The following is an 18,214-nucleotide window of genomic DNA, read 5'->3' on the forward strand; positions in this document are numbered from 1 at the left end:
TTTGCGATACACACTGCATTGTTTTAACTGACAATTGCGCGGCCATGCGACGCTGTACCTAAATAAAATTGATGTCCTTTTTTTTCCCCCACAAATAGAGCTTTCTTTTGGTGGTATTTGATCACCTCTGCGGTTTTTATTTTTTGCTCTGTCAATGAAAAGCAAACGTAAATTTAGAAAAAAAAAAACAATATTTTTTTTTACTTTCTGCTATAAAACGAATTAAATAAAAAAAAAAGTAAAAAAAATCATATTTCTTCATAAATTTAGGCCAATATATATTCTGCTACATATTGTTGGTAAAAAAAAAAATCGCAATATTGATTGGTTTGCGCAAAAGTTATAGGGTCTACAAACTATGGGATTTTTTTTATTTTTTTTTATTTTGTTTTTTATTAGTAATGGCGGCAATCGGCGACTTATAGCGGGACTGCGATAGTGAGGCAGACAAATCAGGCACTAACTGACACTTTTGATACTTTTTGGGGACCAGTGATGCTAATACAGTGATCAGTGCTAAAAAATATACAAAATTAATGGATTCAAATCTCACTGCAAAGAATCGTATGCTATTTGAACAGGAATGCAGTGTGATTCCCGTCCGAATCGACTTCTTTTCCGCACTGCTCCTGTGGGAACTCGGGTACAAATCACTATGATGGGCCTGGGTTTACACATGAGCGGTGCGGAAAACTGCATGCGATTCGGACAGGAGTCGCATGGCATTCCTGTTCAAATCGCAGACGATTCTTTGCAGTGTGATTTCAGCCCATTCACTTTGTGTGGGCTCAAGTCGCACCGCAAAAGGTATCGGTGCCCATGAAAATACTCGGTATTGGCACTGATACCAGTATTGGTATTGGTACAACCCTAATATTTAGTTTGAATATTTTCATGTTACATATATTTTCATGTTTTTCATGTTACATATGTTCTATTTGGTTGGTTATTTTATGCATATCATGCACATTACCTGACCTGGGTCGCTGTTGCTAATGGCTCAACCTGAGTCCGCTAGTAGGTAGGGTTTCACTGATACCGGTATTGGTATGGGTGCCGATACTAAGCATTGGCATGAGTTTCGATACTTGTGTAAATGCTCTAATACCTGAAACCGATACTTTCAGGCTCAGTTCTTTCATCTGTCAGATTCCTCCACTGACAGCGGAAATGTAAAAAAAAAAAAAAAAAAGCAAGCCAGCAATTATTGGGCCCCGTGTCCTTAGCAACTGATGACTCATTCAGCTGTCAGTGGGGTTCCCCTGTTGACAGCTGGAGTGTAAATGAAGTCTGGGCAATTGGAGATGTCCAAAAAGAAAGAGAAAAAAAAACAGCCAGGCCATGTTTATCAACAACATTTCTCAGCCACTGAAACAGATATAAAAAGAGAAACAATGTTTCTATCTATCTATCTATCTATCTATCTGTTTATTCATTTACAGATCAAAGGGATGAAATTCGGTCTGCAGATGAAGCCAGTTTAAAGCAACCTGTCTAATAAATAAACAAAAAAAAATATTTTTTTTTACTTAATTGTTCCACTGTTTAACCCCTTATTTACCCGAAATTTACTTTAAAGTGGTTGTATACCCTTTTTTGTAACTTTTACCTACAGGAAAGCCTATAATAAGGCTTACCTGTAGGTAAAAAAAATATCTCCTAAACCTGTACGGTTTAGGAGACATTCCCCTCGGTATGCGCCGCTGACTGCAGCGGCGCATGCGCACGAGGGGATTCTCGGCCTGAAAATCCGGCAGTGGCCGGCGGCCGGAAAGAAATCTCCCGCGCACATGCGCGGGAGTGACGATATCGCAGCTCCGGCCACTCACAGCGCCGGAGCCGCGATACCCGGAAGAAACGCTGAGGGAGCATGTCAGCTCCCTCGGCGTGGATCGTGCCAGATGTCGGGGCCTTGTTCTAAGGTAAGTATTTCATAATGAGCTAGTATGCGGTGCATACTAGCTCATTATGCCTTTTGCTTTGCAGGTGTTAAAAAAAAAAATTGCGGGTTTACTACCGCTTTAATCAGCCTCATCAACGCCTTATTCCCCTTTTCCATTTAATTATCATTTTCCTGCTGATTTTTTTTTCACTTCTATTTTATAAACTATTTAAAAGGAGTTCCAGTCTGTAAAAGAAAAAAAATATATAAAACTCAGCAGATACAAATACTGTAGGTGCTGTCTTTTATTATAAAGTCACTTAGCTGAAGAGGAATATCGTTGTTATTGCATTAGTTAGCTGCCATAACCCCAGTATCCTCTTCTTCAGCCGCCGGTCCGCTTTCAGATTAAAATGGTCTCTGCGGCAGATTCGCCACAAGATCACTTTTATCTCTGGCGGGAGAGGCCCCCCCCCCTCCCGCCGCGCTCCGGTGCCCTTCCGCCGCTTACCGGAGCCGCCAGCAGCTTTCACATGCTGGGTTTGGAGACCTGTGAGGGGAAGATGCCCCCCAACCGTCTCCATACCATTGCAGGGCAGAAGCGACATCAAAACATCACTTCAGCCTATAGCTCTTAAAGGGCCATTTCTTTTTTTTTTTTTTTCTTTTTTTAAAGGACTTTTTTTTTCCTTTTTTTTTATTGCATTTTAGTGTAAATATGAGATCTGAGGTCTTTTTGACCCCTATATCTCATATTTAAGAGGACCTGTCATGCTTTTTTCTATTACAAGGGATGTTTACATGCATTTTAATAGGAATAAAAGTGACACTTTTTTTTTTTTTTTTAAAGAACAGTGTAAAAATAAAAAATGTCAAAATAAATAATAGAATTTTTTTTTTTTAAACGCGCCCCGTCCCGACAAGCTCGCATGCAGAAGCGAACGCATACGTGAGTAGCACCCGCATAAAAAAATGATGTTCAAACCACACATGAGAGGTATCGCCGTGATCGGTAGAGCGAGAGCAATAATTCTAGCTCTAGACCTCCTCTGTATCTCAAAACATGCAACCTGCAGAATTTTTTAAATGTCGCCTATGAAGATTTTTAAGGGTAAAAGTTTGTCGCCATTCCACGAGCGGGCGCAAATTTTGAAGCGTGACATGTTGGGTATCAATTTACTCGGCCTAACATTATCTTTCACAAATTGGGCTAACTTTACTGCTGTCTTTTTTTAATTTAAAAAAAAGTAAGCTTGTAAGACCGCTGCGCAAATACGGTGTGATAGAAAGTATTGCAACGACCGCCATTTTATTCTCTAGGGTGTTAAAAAAAAATGTATAATGTTTTGGTTCTAAGTAATTTTCTAGCAAAAAAAAATAAAATTGTTTAATTTGTAATCAACAAATCTCAGAAAGAGGCTCGGTCCCTACGTGGTTAAAAAAAGCTGCTGCTTGTTTGGCTTAGACATTTTTTAACTTTTTGTTCAAACTCTGTATATATTACCATATTATTACCATATCTGTACTGCTGGTCTGTATTGTTTACATCGCATGGATTGTAAATGACCGTACCTGTCCCTTTTCTCTAGCTGGGAGGTGGTGGGGTGGGGTCATTGCCTTTGGCTGGACTCCATTCACCTCCACAAAGAATACTTCCCAGCTGGAGTCCAAACAATGCGCTGGGACCTCTCCTATGTCAGCCTGTAGTCATTTTCTGCAGAAAAATTTAACCACTTAAGGACCGGAAGGATTTTCCCCCCTTAATGACTAGGCCATTTTTTGCGATACGGCACTGCGTCGCTTTAACTGACAGTTGCGCGGAACGCGACCTTTAAATGTGTACATTTCCAGATTGAGAGGAACTTTGGTAGCAAGATTTCTGAGTGTAGAAATAACATCATTGTGTGCTGGGTTTAACCACTTGCTCTCTGAATCAGTGCCGGGACAAGGTCATCCAGCGCCCAGGGCAAAGATGCCAAACTGCGCCCCCCTTTCCGTAGGGTGCCCCCTACCCCTGCAATAAACTATTGCGCCAGGGGCAGCCATCCCTACTGCCCACTCCTTGTTCCGGCCCTGCTCTGGATGATTTATGACCAGGCCAATTTTTGCGATACACACTGCATTATTTTAACTGACAATTGCACGGTTGTGCGACGTTGCACCCAAACAAAATTGACATCCTTTTTTCCCACAAATAGAGCTTTCCTTTTGGTGGTATTTGATCACCTCTGCGGTTTTTATTTTATCAATTTTGAAATAAGAAAAAACAATATTCTCTACTTTCTGCTATAAAAATAATCCAATAAAAAAATGTAAAAAAATAAATAAATAAAAAAAATCTAATTTCTTCATAAATTTTGTGATACACACTGCATTCATTTAACTGATAATTGAGCAGCCGTGCGACAATGTTTCCAAACAAAATTCATACCCTTTTCATTCCCACAAATAGAGCTTTCTGAATCACTTCTGCTGTTTTTATTTTTTGCACTATAAACAAACAAAAAAAAATACAGACAATTTTGAAAAAAAATAACAATATTTTTTACTTTTTGCTATAATAAATATCCAAAATAAAATGTAAAACAAAACAAATTTCTTCATCAGTTTATGCCAATATGTATTCTACATATTTCTGGTTAAAAAAAAGTCACAATAAGCGTATATCAATTGGTTTGCGCAAAAATTATACAGTCTACAAAATAGGGGATATACAGTATTTATGGCATTTTTATAACTTTTTTTTTTTTTTTTTTACTAGTAATGGCGGTGATCAGCGTTTTTTTAATTTTTATTTTATTTTTTGCAGGACAGTGACATTGCGGCGGACAGTTCAGACACTTTTGACACCTTTTTTTTGGGCGACAGTGACATTTATACAGTGATCAGCGCTAAAAATAGCCACTGATTACTGTATAGATGACACCAGCAGGGAAGGGGTTAACACTAGGGGGGAAAAAAGAAAATAACTGCGCTAAGGTTAAGAATGTGAATGTGTAAATGTGTAAATATATAAAGAAATTCCTGTGAGGATATTAAGCTGCGGCTTCGCTATGTCACATGCATGCAAATAAGAAAACGAAAAATCATAAGCCGCGCTAAATGGATACCAAAGCAAATACAACCAACTATTTGTGCAATAATATAAAAATAAATATTGGAATAGATATTAGTAGATGCAACCAACTGCTAGTGCAAAATATGCAAGTAAATATTGAAATAGATATTATATAGGGTATGGCAACCCTATATGTGTAAATACATATACGTGATACAAAACATATAAGTATTGAAATTTCTGATCCCAAAAACCCACAAATGCTGATGGGCACGTAAATTAAGAATCAGTGACATACACCTATGATAAAAATAAACATATAAAGTATAAACACCCAGTGTATGAACAATGAGTCCGTATAAAGAACAAGAAGGGGTTAACGTGAGACCAAAATAAAGTCCTCTGGGTAAAAACCACACTAATCCTGGAAATCCAAATATGGGAGCAGTTATGTTCAATCCACCACCAACACACGATAAGATTTACTGCTTACCAGATATGATTGACCCCCCACTACAGAGGGTCACACGGGGCTTTATAGGGATGGACGTCACTTCCAACCGCAAGGTAAAGGGGTTCCTCGATGTCTTCCTGGCTTCGCTCTTTTAGGAACTCTTGGGAAGAAAACTCACTCCCGGACACTCAACTCAGTAGTCCAAACAGACTCAGAGCCAGGGGCATCAAAACCATAGGAAAAAAGTAAAGCTCAAAATAGTGTAAAACCCTTTTTATTTTAAGGTAAAAATATAAAAATACACTTACAAGTGTGTAAAAGAAAAAAGCGCCTTAAGTCCGTGGCGCCGGCCGGACACACACGGACAAACTCGTTCTCCTGGAACCCGTCACAAAACCGAGGTGAATGTAGCGCACCGCTCAGCCCTACGCGTTTCGCAACAAAATTGCGTCATCCAGGGGCACGAGCGGCACGCTGTATCACCTCCATAGAGACATATAAATGGAGGTGATACAGCGTGCCGCTCGTGCCCCTGGATGACGCAATTTTGTTGCGAAACGCGTAGGGCTGAGCGGTGCGCTACATTCACCTCGGTTTTGTGACGGGTTCCAGGAGAACGAGTTTGTCCGTGTGTGTCCGGCCGGCGCCACGGACTTAAGGCGCTTTTTTCTTTTACACACTTGTAAGTGTATTTTTATATTTTTACCTTAAAATAAAAAGGGTTTTACACTATTTTGAGCTTTACTTTTTTCCTATGGTTTTGATGCCCCTGGCTCTGAGTCTGTTTGGACTACTGAGTTGAGTGTCCGGGAGTGAGTTTTCTTCCCAAGAGTTCCTAAAAGAGCGAAGCCAGGAAGACATCGAGGAACCCCTTTACCTTGCGGTTGGAAGTGACGTCCATCCCTATAAAGCCCCGTGTGACCCTCTGTAGTGGGGGGTCAATCATATCTGGTAAGCAGTAAATCTTATCGTGTGTTGGTGGTGGATTGAACATAACTGCTCCCATATTTGGATTTCCAGGATTAGTGTGGTTTTTACCCAGAGGACTTTATTTTGGTCTCACGTTAACCCCTTCTTGTTCTTTATACGGACTCATTGTTCATACACTGGGTGTTTATACTTTATATGTTTATTTTTATCATAGGTGTATGTCACTGATTCTTAATTTACGTGCCCATCAGCATTTGTGGGTTTTTGGGATCAGAAATTTCAATACTTATATGTTTTGTATCACGTATATGTATTTACACATATAGGGTTGCCATACCCTATATAATATCTATTTCAATATTTACTTGCATATTTTGCACTAGCAGTTGGTTGCATCTACTAATATCTATTCCAATATTTATTTTTATATTATTGCACAAATAGTTGGTTGTATTTGCTTTGGTATCCATTTAGCGCGGCTTATGATTTTTCGTTTTCTTATTTGCAAACACTAGGGGGGAGCCAGGGGTTAAATGTGTTCTCTAAGAGGTGTTTCTAACTGTGGGGGGAGGGGACTGACTGAGAGTAGAGAGATCGCTGTTCCTAATTACTAGGAACAGACGATCACTCTGGACTCCCCTGACAGAACGGGGATGTGTTTGTTTACATTGACAGATCCCCGTTCTGGCTCTCTGTGGAGTGTTCACAGGTGGCCGGGGGGGCATAGCAGCCACAAGCCATGCACATCGGCTCCCCCCGTGTGCGCGCGCTGTAGCTGTTAAAGGGGCCGCCATACAGCTATGGAGATTCGATACAGAAGTGTCTGGTCAGCATGTGGTTAAAGCTTTGAACGCATAATAAGAATATGGGACGAACGATCGTCCTCTTTTTCTTTTTTCTTTTTTTTTACACATTCCCGCAATTACGTAATGTAATGTCTTTAATTTCTGAGCATGCACGGTATTGGTCACTCAATTTTTTACGGACAAATACTGTATCGATTAAAAGAAAATTGTTCATTCTTTTATCCTACATCTTACAAGAAGATTTTGTACTTGTCCCTTCGAAAAAAAAGTTAGCATGAACTGTTGTGATCGGCTCTCAAAAGTTGTGTACGAACGATCAGATTATTGGACGATCGCTGCAAAAGTGGTATTTTTCCTCCTGAATTTCTCATGGTGTGTACCAGGCATAAGCATTCTACATGGATCAGCCATAATATTATGACCACTGACAGGTAAAGGGAATATCTCGTTACAATGGCATCTGAAAATTGGTGGGATATATTAGGCAGCAAGTGAACATGTTGTCCATGAAGTTGATGTGGTGAAAGCAGAAAAAGAATGGGCATCGCAGTTTGTTGTGTATGGGGCAGCGAAGCCCATGGCGACCCGTGTCCACAGCCAAAAAGCTGCTACAATGGTCACATAAACATCAGAATTGGATGACGGAGCAATGGAAGAAGGTCATTAAAGAGGAAGTAAACCCTGATGAGTTTACTTCCTCTTTCATTCCCTGCAAAGGCAAAGCATAATGGACTACTATGCATCGCATAGTAGTCCATTATGTGTCACTTACCTGACACAGGAGCCAGCGAAGTCGCCGCTGTCCCCTGTAGTCCGCCGCATCCATCTTGTTGGTGGCGTCTCGCAGCTCCGCTGCTGTCATTCGCACGGGACTCCCTGGCATGCGCAGGCAGCTCCATTCTTGGAAATGCCGCGCTTAGTTTTCGGGCAAATATCTCCTAAACCATATAGGTTTAGGAGATATTTCTTGGACCTACAGGTAAGCCTTAATCTAGGCTTACATGTAGGTCAAAGTGGTTTGTAAGGGTTTACAACCACTTTAATCTTGGCATGCCTGCATAGAGGTCTCATGATGTCTTATGATGCATCTTGATGGATTTTTATCTTCAATAAAGTAATTATCACTGCTTCTTACCTGGGAGTGCGATCAACCTTTCTTGAACCATTGGCTCTTATGCCGCATACACACAAGCGCTTTTTCTGTCAGAAAAAACTTGGATGGTTTTTCTGACGGAATTCCGCTCAAGCTTGGCTTGCATACAGACGGTCACACAAGTTCACTGAACTTTCGACTGTTAAGAACGCGGTGACATAAAACACTACGACGAGCCTAGAAAATTAAGTTCAATGCTTCCGAGCATGCGTCGAATTGTTTCTGAGCATGCGTAGGAAATTTGCGCGTCAGAATTGGTAAAGACGATCGGAATTTCTGATCAGAACTTTTTCCGACCTGAAAAATTGAGAACCTGCTCTCAATCTTTTGCTGGCGGGAATTTGGCCAGAAAAAGTCCGATGGAGCGTACACACGGTTGCATTTTCCTACCAAAAGCTCTCATAGGTCTTTTGCTGGACGAATTTCCGACCGTGTGTACGGGGCATTATCCAGGCTGTGGACTGGACCTGCACCACGAGGTTGAAGGGAGCAATCATTCCCAGCTGTCTTTGTATCAATGGAAGAAGGTGGCCTGGTCTGACGAATCACGTTTGCATGTGGATGGCCGGGTGCGCCGCTTACCTGGGGAAGAGATGCAACCAAGATGTGGTATATGAAGGCAAGTTGGCAGAGGCAATGTTCTGCTGGGAAACCTTGGGTCCTGCCATTCATGTGGATGTTACTTTGGTGTCCATGCATCAATGGGTCAGGGCTGTTTTAGCAAAAGGGGGCCGTACTCAATATTAGGTGGGTGGTCATAATATTATGACTGATCGGTCACACAGTAACACATAACAAATATATGGATAAATGGTACTCTCGCGCTGTCTGCTGAGGCTGATAAAATATATAAACACCCAACTGTGGCCAGCATTGTTTAGCTAATCCGTGGCCAATAGATAGAAATAGTAAAGGGGATGAAGTCACATGGGCGTGATGCTACGCGTTGGGACTGAGTGATAGGCAAAACCGGAAGTGACGCAGGAGTATGAGCTCGCTGCTCGTGGATTGTCTGTCTGTGAGCGTTTTTTAAAAGTGAGCGTATTAGCCACAATTTTAATTCAATACTTTTTTATCAAATGTTACTACACTATCTGGTATCTTCCTTTTACCTTCATTTCTGACATTGAGGAAACGACAGTTCTGCTCATAAGTTTACATACCCTGGCAGAATTTATGATTTCTTGCCCATTTTTCAGAGAATATGAATGATAACACAAAAACTTTTCTTTCACTCGTGGTTAGTGTTTGGCTGAAGCCATTTATTATAAATCAACTTTGTTTACCCTTTTTTGCTCTTTTGCCTACTGGGCGGTGTAGCGACCGCCAGCTGGATACTGGAACTTATGCGATATGTAGATATTCGCCAGCACACCAAGAATCATCAATTTTGTCCAAACGGTTTGTGATGTGATCTTTCTTGAATATAAAACAATTTGGACAAAATTGGTGACCCTTGGTGTGCTGGTGAATAGGTGGTATAAAAGGCCTCCACCTCTGTTATAAATGGCTTTTCTGGTTTGGCATGGTCTTAAGCCGGCAATAGATGGACCAATTTTATTTTCTGCTGAACCAGCCAAGATGCAAACTACAGTATGTATGGGCTGGTTGAATGTACCCAAGTTGATAAGTCGATCAACTTGGGCACATCCAGCCAGTCGCATTTTACATGCAATTATAGCTGTTATAGCTGCTAGCAATAAATCCCTGTGTTCTCCCGGTGGGGATGGCTGCTCCTGCCCCCCCCCCCCCTTCTGGGAGAATCGAATGGCCCTGCGGGATGGATTCCCCCACCAACACAGTTTTGCCTTGTACACACGATAGGATTTTCCGATGGAAAATGTGTGATAGGATTCTGAAATTCTGAACGTGTGTAGGCTCCATTACACATTTTTCATAGGAATTTCCATCACACACAAAATTTGAGATCTGCTTCTCAAATTTTGCATTGTCGGAAATTCCGATTGTGTGTACACAATCCCGTTGCACAAAGTGCCACGCATGTTCGGAATCAAGCAGAACAGCACTGGCTATTGAACTTAATTTTTCTCGGCTTGTTGTACGTCACCGCATTCTTGACGTTCGAAATTTCCAACCAACTTTGTGTGACTGTGTGTATGCAAGACAAGTTCGAGCCAACATCCATCGGAAAAAATCCCATGGATTTTGTTGTCAGAAAATCCTATTGTGTGTACAGGGTATTAGTGTTGTTGGGGGGGATTAAGCAATTTTCTTTCCTGCAACCCATAGTTGCAGGAGAGAACATTGGTTCGTCTATGGCTGGCTTGAGACCGTGCCAAATCGGAAAAAAAACATAACAGATGGAGGCCTTTGATACCACCTGTCGCAGAATATAATGCTGTCTTAAGCCAGCCATAGATGGTTCAACTTTTTGACGGTTCAGCAGGAACCGGCCAAGATTCAAACCATGTATGTCCAGGCCGAATGGACCCACGTTGATTGACCGTGGTTGCAGGAATGAAAATCACTCCGTCTATGGCTGGCCTTATTTTTCCAGTACTTTGACAGCAATTCACACCTTTAGTTATTGCACTGGAACAATACCCGACCTCCGGACTTCCTGGCTGGGATTGGATTATGTTAAATAGAACAGAACAGGGTGTTCACACCTTCCAGCATGTACATGGACATCCTCAATTTAACAAAGACAGCAAAATATAACCTGATGTGTTCTAAACATTCCTTAACAGCTTCAGCCCCGGAAGTTTTTACCCCCTGCCTGACGATTGCGTTTCGGCACTGTGTAGCCTTAACTGACAATTGGGTGGTTGTGCGACGTGGCACCCAAACAAAATGGATGTCTTTTTTCCCCCACAAATAGAGTTTTGTGCTATAAACAAAAAAAGAGCAACAATTTTGAAAAAAAGCAATATTTTTTACTTTTTGCTATAATAAATATCCCCCAAAAATATATAAAAAAAAACAATTTTTTTTTCCTCAGTTTAGGCCGATATGTATTCTTTTACATATTTTTGGTAAAAAAAAAACAATAAGCGTATATATTGATTAGTTTGCGCAAAAGTTATAGCGTCTACAAAATAGGTGTTAGTTTTATGGCATTTTTATTATAATTTTTTTTTTTTTTACTAGTAATGGTGGTGATCTGCGATTTATTTATTTATTTTTTATTTTTTTTATCGTGACTGCGACATTATGGCGGACACATCGGACACTTTTGACACTATTTTGGGACCACTGTCATTTATACAGCAATCAGTGCTATAAAAATGCATTGATTACTGTATAAATGATACTGGCAGGGGGTTAAACACTAGGGGGTGATCAAGGGGTTAAGTGTGTCCTAGGGAGTGATTCTAACTGTGAGGGGGATGGGCTACCACTGAAATGACAGCGATTACTGCTCCTGATCACAAGGAGCAGCAGATCCCTGTCGTGTCACAAGGTAGAATGGGGAAATGCCTTGTTTGCATAGGCATCTCCCTGTTCTATGGCTCCGTGACATGATCGCCCGGACACCAGCGGACATCGAGCCTGCGGGTACTGTGGGCACGGTCACACCGTAAGCGGCATGTGCACGCTAGCCCCGCCAATTAAAGGGGAGGTCCAGATATGCCCATTTGCCCACCACTGCCATTGTGCCGATGTATAGCACCGCACAGCGGTCGGCAAGTGGTTAAGATATCCAAAAAGAGAGAGAGCTGGAGATACAATTTAACTAAAATATATGTCCACCTCCCAACATTGCTTTTACTTTATAGAAGACTTTCTACATTGTGTTCCAAAATTTACAATTGGAAAATGTACAATGGGAACAATAATGACGCAAACATCTCTTTCAGAAAGCAGAAAGGTTTATTGGCAGAAGGATCAGGAAACAATATTGATACAGAAAGGAGGCACACAGAGCATTTATAATCATTGTTCAAAAACAGGATTCTGAAATACAAAATAAAGAAAAAATATGCTCAAAATGTTTCATATTAATAACCATGATAGTGATGATTGTGTCTCTATAGCTAAAACTTTTTGGATGGAGTAAGGAAGGGTTAAACATTGATTTTCATAATTATTATAATAGTTAAAGTGTACTTATAGCTAAAACGTTTCCATTCATTTTTTTTTATAGATCTACAACAGGAAGTGAGAGGAAATCTCTCCAGAATGAGTGGAATGTCACACAGTTGTCACCGGAACAGAGGTCCACTTGGAAGACACACTGGTGCCTCTTGTTCTGGTGACAACCCTTTTTTTTTTTTTTTTTTTTTGGATTTCCCATCACCTTCTTTCTTAATCGCCAAGAGAAAGAGAGAAGATAAATCTATCTAGATGAGACACAGACAGCAGTAACATTGGACAGGGGTTCTAATCCTTTCCTACTCCATTCAAACCTGAAAGAAAATAGTTTTCGCTATAAATACAATTTGAAGAAAATTTATTTTAATAGCAATTGCAAATGCAATCTAAAAATTTTAGTTTTACTTCTTAACGCTATTCTAATATTTATTTACCTTTTTACCTATTTCTGCTGAAGCTTTTTGGAAATGGGGGGTTATTTACTAAAACTGCATGGTACAAACTCTGGCACAGCTTTGCATAGAAACCAATTAACTTCCAGGTTTAATTGAACAAGCTGAAGTCAGAAGCAGATTCTGAGTGCAACAGTTTTAGTAAAAATTCCCGATAGAAAGTAGAGGCCGTGTAGTAGGAAATAGCCACCCAACTAAGGCCAGCCATAGACGGTTTGAATCTCCTGCTGAACCGGCCGAGATTCGAACCATGTATGAGCAGGCTGAACATGCCAAGTTGATCGATCTATCAACTTGGGTACAACTAGCCTGCCCGGTTTTATATGAGATTGTTGCTAGTGCTCGGCCAGAGGGATTCCCCTGTCAACACTGCCAGTGTTGATTGAGGAATCAAGAGCATTTATTTCCCCCAACCAGTGGTTGCAGAAAATAATTTTGCTTTGTGTATGGCCTGCCTAAACCGGGCCATACACCTATAGATTATTTGCAGATTTTCTATGGTTAGATGGAAAAAGTGGGAGATTTGTTCATCCACACAGTTTAGGGAACATGGAGAAATCTGTTGCACTTTTTCCATCTAACCATAGAAAATCTGCAGATAATCTATAGGTGTATGGCCAGCTTTGGGCTGGCCATACATTATATACAATATTTTTGCACAAATTTCCTTTAGATTTACCAAAACTATATGATATAACGTCAAACCTACACACTTTCAATTTGTATGCATTCAGGCAGGCCTTTACACTACATTGTTAAAGTTAAATAAAAAAGGAACAAACAATATACCAACAATAACATCCACATTAGAATAAAAAAATTATTAGTGTCAACTTAAAGCGGGAGTCCACCGGGACTCCGCGTTTTTTTTTTTTTTTTTTTAAAAGCCAGCAGCTACAAATACTGCAGCTGCTGACTTTTAAAATAGTGACACTTACCTGTCCAGCGCGCCCGCGATGTCGGCACCCGAAGCCGATCGCTAGGTCGTCTGTTGGGTCCTGCCGCCGCCATCTTGGGTATGGGAATCAGGAAATGGAGCCTTTCGGCTTCATTTCCCGGTTCCCTACTGCGCATGCGCGAATTGCGCTGCGCAATAAGGACGCTCCCCGCTGCCTCTGGGGGCTGTGTGTTTCCCAGCAGGCAGCAGGGCACTTGCGGGAAGGGGCGGGCACTTGCGGAAAGGGGCGTAAGTTACGCCCCTTTCCGCAGAGAGCTGTCCCGGAAGTGGGTGCAGTTACCTGGATTATCCAGGTAACTGCACCCCCCTCCCCCCTGAAAGGTGCCGATTGTGGCACCGGAGGGGGGGAGGGTTCCGATGAGCGGAAGGTCCACTTTAGGGTGGACCTCCGCTTTAAGCACTTTGGTAAATAGCATAGTAGTGGGGGACAGTAGATGTTTCAAAAATATACAGTACACAATGGAAAGAGGTACATCATTTTCCCCAAGAACCCATTATAGACATCAATATAAATGTTAATCAATATAAATGTTCCTAATACTGAGCAGGTAAAAGCAATCTCATAGACACGTGGCATAGAGGACCATCCAACTTTGGGGAGCCCAGAGGTGACACATTGTTACGATATGATTCTGATAGCGTTGTTTATGATACGTAGACCCTAGCGCAATCTAAATGTAATTCATTTAGGGGGTTACGTCTACTTTTTGTCCGTATCTGTGTTTAATTTATAACTCTGATGGAGGTGTTTGGAAACACATAGAAAGCAGCATGGAGGGGTTCCTTGATGGTGTTGGTGAAGGTGTGGAGGAGTTTCATGGGGTTATACAGCTGGTAGAAGGATAGACGTCTTGCATTGTAATCAAGGTAGATCCCAACTGTCTTTATAGGAGAGTTGGAGTCTAGTTTTATTACACAGTTCTTGTGTGTGGCATGAAGACCAGTTCTTTGAGTTAGACCCCAAGATTTGTCATTATAACCTATGTAATATTCAACTCCTTCTGTCTTCCTCTCCATGCTGTGACAGGCCACTCCAATGAGCCATTCTTTCGCTGCACTCACATCCACCTCCCAATAGTGTCTCCCAGATGAGAGGCAGCATTTGCTTAATACCTGTTGGGATGTAAACCTCTCCTCAGCATCCGGTCTGGTCTCTGGTTCTTTGCTGTAAGAAGCCGATCGAAGATCTTTTGATACAATAATATGATTACTGGCTGTTTTTATATCCAGTAAGATATCTGATTTCTTCATCTCAAAGTAGCCTCTTTTTTTCTTAATTTCTATCATACTGTCAGCAAAGTCGAGGAGTCCTCTTTGTAGTGTCTGTAAGATCAAAACATTATCGAGACATCCATGCATGTGTAGATCACTGACTAGTTTATCATGAATGACGTTACCACAGATAAGTTCTTCCTTTAGAAGAGTTAATGGATCTTTGCTTTTATGTAAGTCCAAATTTTCATTTATCTTCTTGGACAGCTTATCAGTTTGTATCTCCAACTGATGGATCAGATCAGAGACCGACTTGGAGATCTGCTCCTCCTGTCTGGAGATCTCAGTCAGAACCCTGTTCTCTACATCATCCAACTGTTTCCTGATGTCTATAAACAGTTTCCTAATGCCCTGTGCGATATCAGCTGCTATAGCTTTCACTACTGTCCTGTAACTTTCCAGTTTTTGGATTTTAACCTCAGTCCCCTGTTTCTCAAGATTCAGTTTCTCCATAACATCGCTAAATTTCTTCTCAGCGGCCTTATCCAGTATTTCCACCCGGTGTCCTCTATGTTCTCCAGCCACCCAGCAGGACATACAGATACAGGCATTGTCCTCAGTGCAATAATATTTTAGAATTTCTTGGTGTGTGGGGCATTTTCTGTCTTCAAATGAAGCGGTAGGTTCAATTAAAACGTGATGCACTTCCTTACTGTGGTTGCTTAAGTGCTTTTCGCAATACGAGGCCTCACAATGTAGACATGTTTTAGAAGCTGGTACGGGAGGATCACAGTACGTGCAATAGACGTCTTCTTTTTTCTCCTGGTGAGCAGATCTGAAATCATCCATGGTGTTACAAATCTTTCCGGCAATCTCCAGCAGAGGGTGCTCTGTATACTGCTCCTTGCACTCGGGACAGGTATAATCTCCAGACCCCTCTTTGATATCCAGCACCGTCACTAAACAATCCCGGCAGAAGTTGTGTCCACATTTCAGCGATATGGGCTCCTTATAAGGGTCCAGGCAGGTGGAGCACTTCAGCTCATCTCTCAGGTCAGCAGATGCCATTGTGGAGATGAAAATGAACTCGGGACATCAGTCTTATACACTGAAGGTGAAAGAGTTCCTTTGAATGCTTTGTTATGTAAAGTGAGATCCACCCTACTCACTTAGCCCTTTGTCTGCCCAGGACATGTAAATTAGTATATTAAAGGCAGCCATAGATGGATTAATCCATCTATGGGCCGGCTGATTGTACCAAGTCGATCCATCGACCAACTTGGGTACAAACAACATGTTGGATTGTACCAAGTCGATCCATCGACCAACTTGGGTACAAACAACATGTTGGATTTTTAGCAAGTGATTATTGATGATGTCTCTCCGCTAGCAGTCATCGATCTGGCTCCCCGTGTCATCCCACCACCCCCCTTGCCGGGATAACACAACAGCTCCACGGGAGGCATTCCCCCATCAACACTGACTGTGTGAGCGATTTTCTTTCTTTCCGACAATCTGCAGTTGCAGAAAAAAAAACATAACTTATGGCATGCGTAACTGTGCTACACTGTTTGTATATTAGAGCAGCGGTCCCCAGTCTTTTTGGCACTGGTGAAGAAAATAGTTCCAAGGACCGGGGGTGGGGTTAAACCATTTTTTGCTGTCAACGGCTGGTGTTAGCGCTTCAATAATCACAGCACCATGCTTGATATGGTGTTGGGGCGATTGAAGTGCATTATTTCTATTATTACATTGTAGTAATAAATTAAATTTAATAGTTCAACTGCCCATAATGCAGAATCAGTGGGAGCCCTGAGGGTGTCGCCTGCCACCAGATGCGGAATGCCACTTGCCACGCTGCCTGTCACCAGATGCGGAATGTCACTTGCCACGCTGCCTGCCACCACTGCATTGGTGGCAGAACTGGTCCATTTAGCACAGAGGCCTGCCTGCCACCAATGCAGCGGTGGCAGGCAGCGTGGCAAGTGACATTCCGCATCTGGTGGGTTCCAAATGAAGGCAGGAGAGCGGTGATGTGGGGCAGGCTTGAGAGGTGATGTCATCTCTCTGCTCCCCACCGAGAATTGTAATGTTCGTATGAATTTCCGAAAATTCGTACATTCAGAAGCATCCGAAATACGAATTTCTATGCTTCCGAATTGTATACGAAATTTCGTTGACTTGGCATTGAACTGGTATTTTGTACCAATTCGGAGGTTCTGCTGCTGAGTGAGGGTTGGGAAAATGACCTTTTTTAATATGGGAGGGGGAGACTGGTACTGGTAGTCGATGGGACATTCAGAATTGGACAAAATAAGAATGTTCGTTAATATCATTTTATTATTGTCATAATAATTACAATTATTCGTTATGATGAAGTTAAAAACCCAGGAAGTCAGCACAGCACAGGGATGGTGGGAGCCCCTCATAATGAGCACAGCACAGGGGTGGTTGGAGCCCCTCATAATGAGCACAGCACAGGGAGAAGGTGGGAACCCCTCATAATGGGCACAGCAGGTGTAGAGACCTGAGAGCTCAGCACAGGGATGGTGGGAACCCGTGATAATGGGCACAGTGGGTGTACAGACTCAGGAACTCAGCACAGGGATGGTGGGAACCCATCATAATGGGCACACCAGGCATACAGACCTGGGAGCTCAGCACAAGGATGTTGGGAACCCCTGATAATGGGCACAGTGGGTGTACAGACTTGGGAACTCAGCACAGGGATGGTGGGAACCCATCATAATGGACACAGCGGGTGTACAGACCCAGGAGCTCAGCACAGGGATGGTGGGAACCCATCATAATAGGCACAGCAGGCGTACAGACCCGGGAGCTCAGCACAGGGATGGTGAGAATCCGTGATAATGGGCACAGTGGGTGTACAGACTCAGGAACTCAGCACAGGGATGGTGGGAACCCATCATAATGGGCACAGCAGGAATACAGACCTGGGAGCTCAGCACAAGGATGGTGGGAACCCATCATAATGGGCACAGCGGGTGTACAGACCAAGGAGCTCAGCACAGGGATGGTGGGAACCCATCATAATGGGCACAGCGGGTGTACAGACCCAGGAGCTCAGCACAGGGATGGTGGGAACCCATCATAATGGGCACAGCGGGCGTACAGACCCGGGAGCTCAGCACAAGGATGGTGGGAACCCCTGATAATGGGCACAGTGGGTGTACAGACCCAGGAACTCAGCACAGGGATGGTGGGAACCCATCATAATGGGCACAGCAGGCGT

At 42.3% G+C, this 18,214-nt stretch overlaps 1 protein-coding gene across 1 annotated transcript in view; it reads right to left on the reverse strand.

Annotated features, from left to right (window-relative positions):
- The window catches only part of LOC143925752 (uncharacterized), a 35,699-nt gene extending 19,670 nt beyond the window's left edge, over nt 1-16,029 (reverse strand). Inside the window, 1 exon segment of the mRNA XM_077450201.1 lies at nt 14,485-16,029. Within this exon segment, the coding sequence (XP_077306327.1) occupies nt 14,485-16,029 (1,545 nt within the window).
- Nucleotides 16,030-18,214: the final 2,185 nt, after the last annotated feature.

Source organism: Lithobates pipiens, unplaced genomic scaffold (assembly GCF_037356315.1).
Source record: "Lithobates pipiens isolate NorthernLeopardFrog02 unplaced genomic scaffold, aLitPip1_a1.2 Scaffold_22, whole genome shotgun sequence".
In the NCBI taxonomy this organism is placed as follows: Eukaryota; Metazoa; Chordata; class Amphibia; order Anura; family Ranidae; genus Lithobates; species Lithobates pipiens.